The 799-nt window shown below is 35.3% G+C and overlaps 1 protein-coding gene across 1 annotated transcript in view; it reads right to left on the reverse strand.

Moving 5' to 3' along the window:
* The window catches only part of LOC107580046 (annexin A5-like), a 2,830-nt gene continuing 2,031 nt past the window's right edge, over nucleotides 1–799 (reverse strand). The window contains exons 9-11 of the mRNA XM_016265795.1: nucleotides 598–656; nucleotides 197–322; nucleotides 1–81 (exon numbers count right to left, since the gene is read on the reverse strand). Coding sequence (XP_016121281.1) covers nucleotides 19–81; nucleotides 197–322; nucleotides 598–656 — 248 coding nt within the window. The 3' untranslated portion in view covers nucleotides 1–18. The remainder of the gene's footprint in view (nucleotides 82–196; nucleotides 323–597; nucleotides 657–799) is intronic.

Genomic DNA, 799 nt, shown 5'->3' on the forward strand with positions numbered 1-799 from the left:
CAGAGAGGGTGGCAGGGTTTATGCATCATCACCGCCACACAGCAGCTGCAGGGCTTTACGGTAGTCACCGGAGGTATCACCCTGCAGTTACGGAAAATCATTTAAGAGAAAGATGACAGAAGTTTCAGTTTCGCTGATATGGACAAACAAGAAAATGCATAAGGTGTTAATCGCTAAATACTGAGCATGAGTATACCTGAATCGTTTTGTGCAGAGAGGTTGCAAACCTCTTGCGGAATTCAGTGCGTATATCCATCATGTCCACCTCACTGCGAGATACCATGATCCTGATCAGATTCTGGTCATCAGTGCCTGCCCCCTGCTGGAGGAAAGTAGAAAGAAAGCAACCGGTAAGTACTTTGCAGAACAAAAATAATAATAATAATAATAAAAACATTTGGTTATTTGAAATAAAGTAAACGTTAAAAAAGTTCAACTTATTTGATTTACTTCTCACTTTCCTTTAGTTTAAAACTTCATGTACTAAAATAACTAAAATTACCTTTATAGACATTAAAAAAATAAAAACTAAACACAACAAAATTACTAAAACTTTAATTGAAATTAAAATGGAAAATACAAAAATAAAAACTTCACCTTCATGGAATTGTAAAGGCTCTCGGCAAAATAACCCGGCACACTGCGAGCACACTTCACTGAGGAGGCAGAGAAAAGAGTGTATTAAGAGACAAAAACCTGCATATGGGTGATTCTTCAATTATAAAAACTACTCCCTGTCCTAATATGATTTTAAAGAAAAAAAGATTTTTAAAACTCTTTACTTTTAAAGAATTTCTCT

The sequence above is a fragment of the Sinocyclocheilus grahami genome, unplaced genomic scaffold (assembly GCF_001515645.1).
Source record: "Sinocyclocheilus grahami isolate Dianchi unplaced genomic scaffold, SAMN03320097.WGS_v1.1 scaffold23594.1, whole genome shotgun sequence".
Lineage (NCBI taxonomy): Eukaryota > Metazoa > Chordata > Actinopteri > Cypriniformes > Cyprinidae > Sinocyclocheilus > Sinocyclocheilus grahami.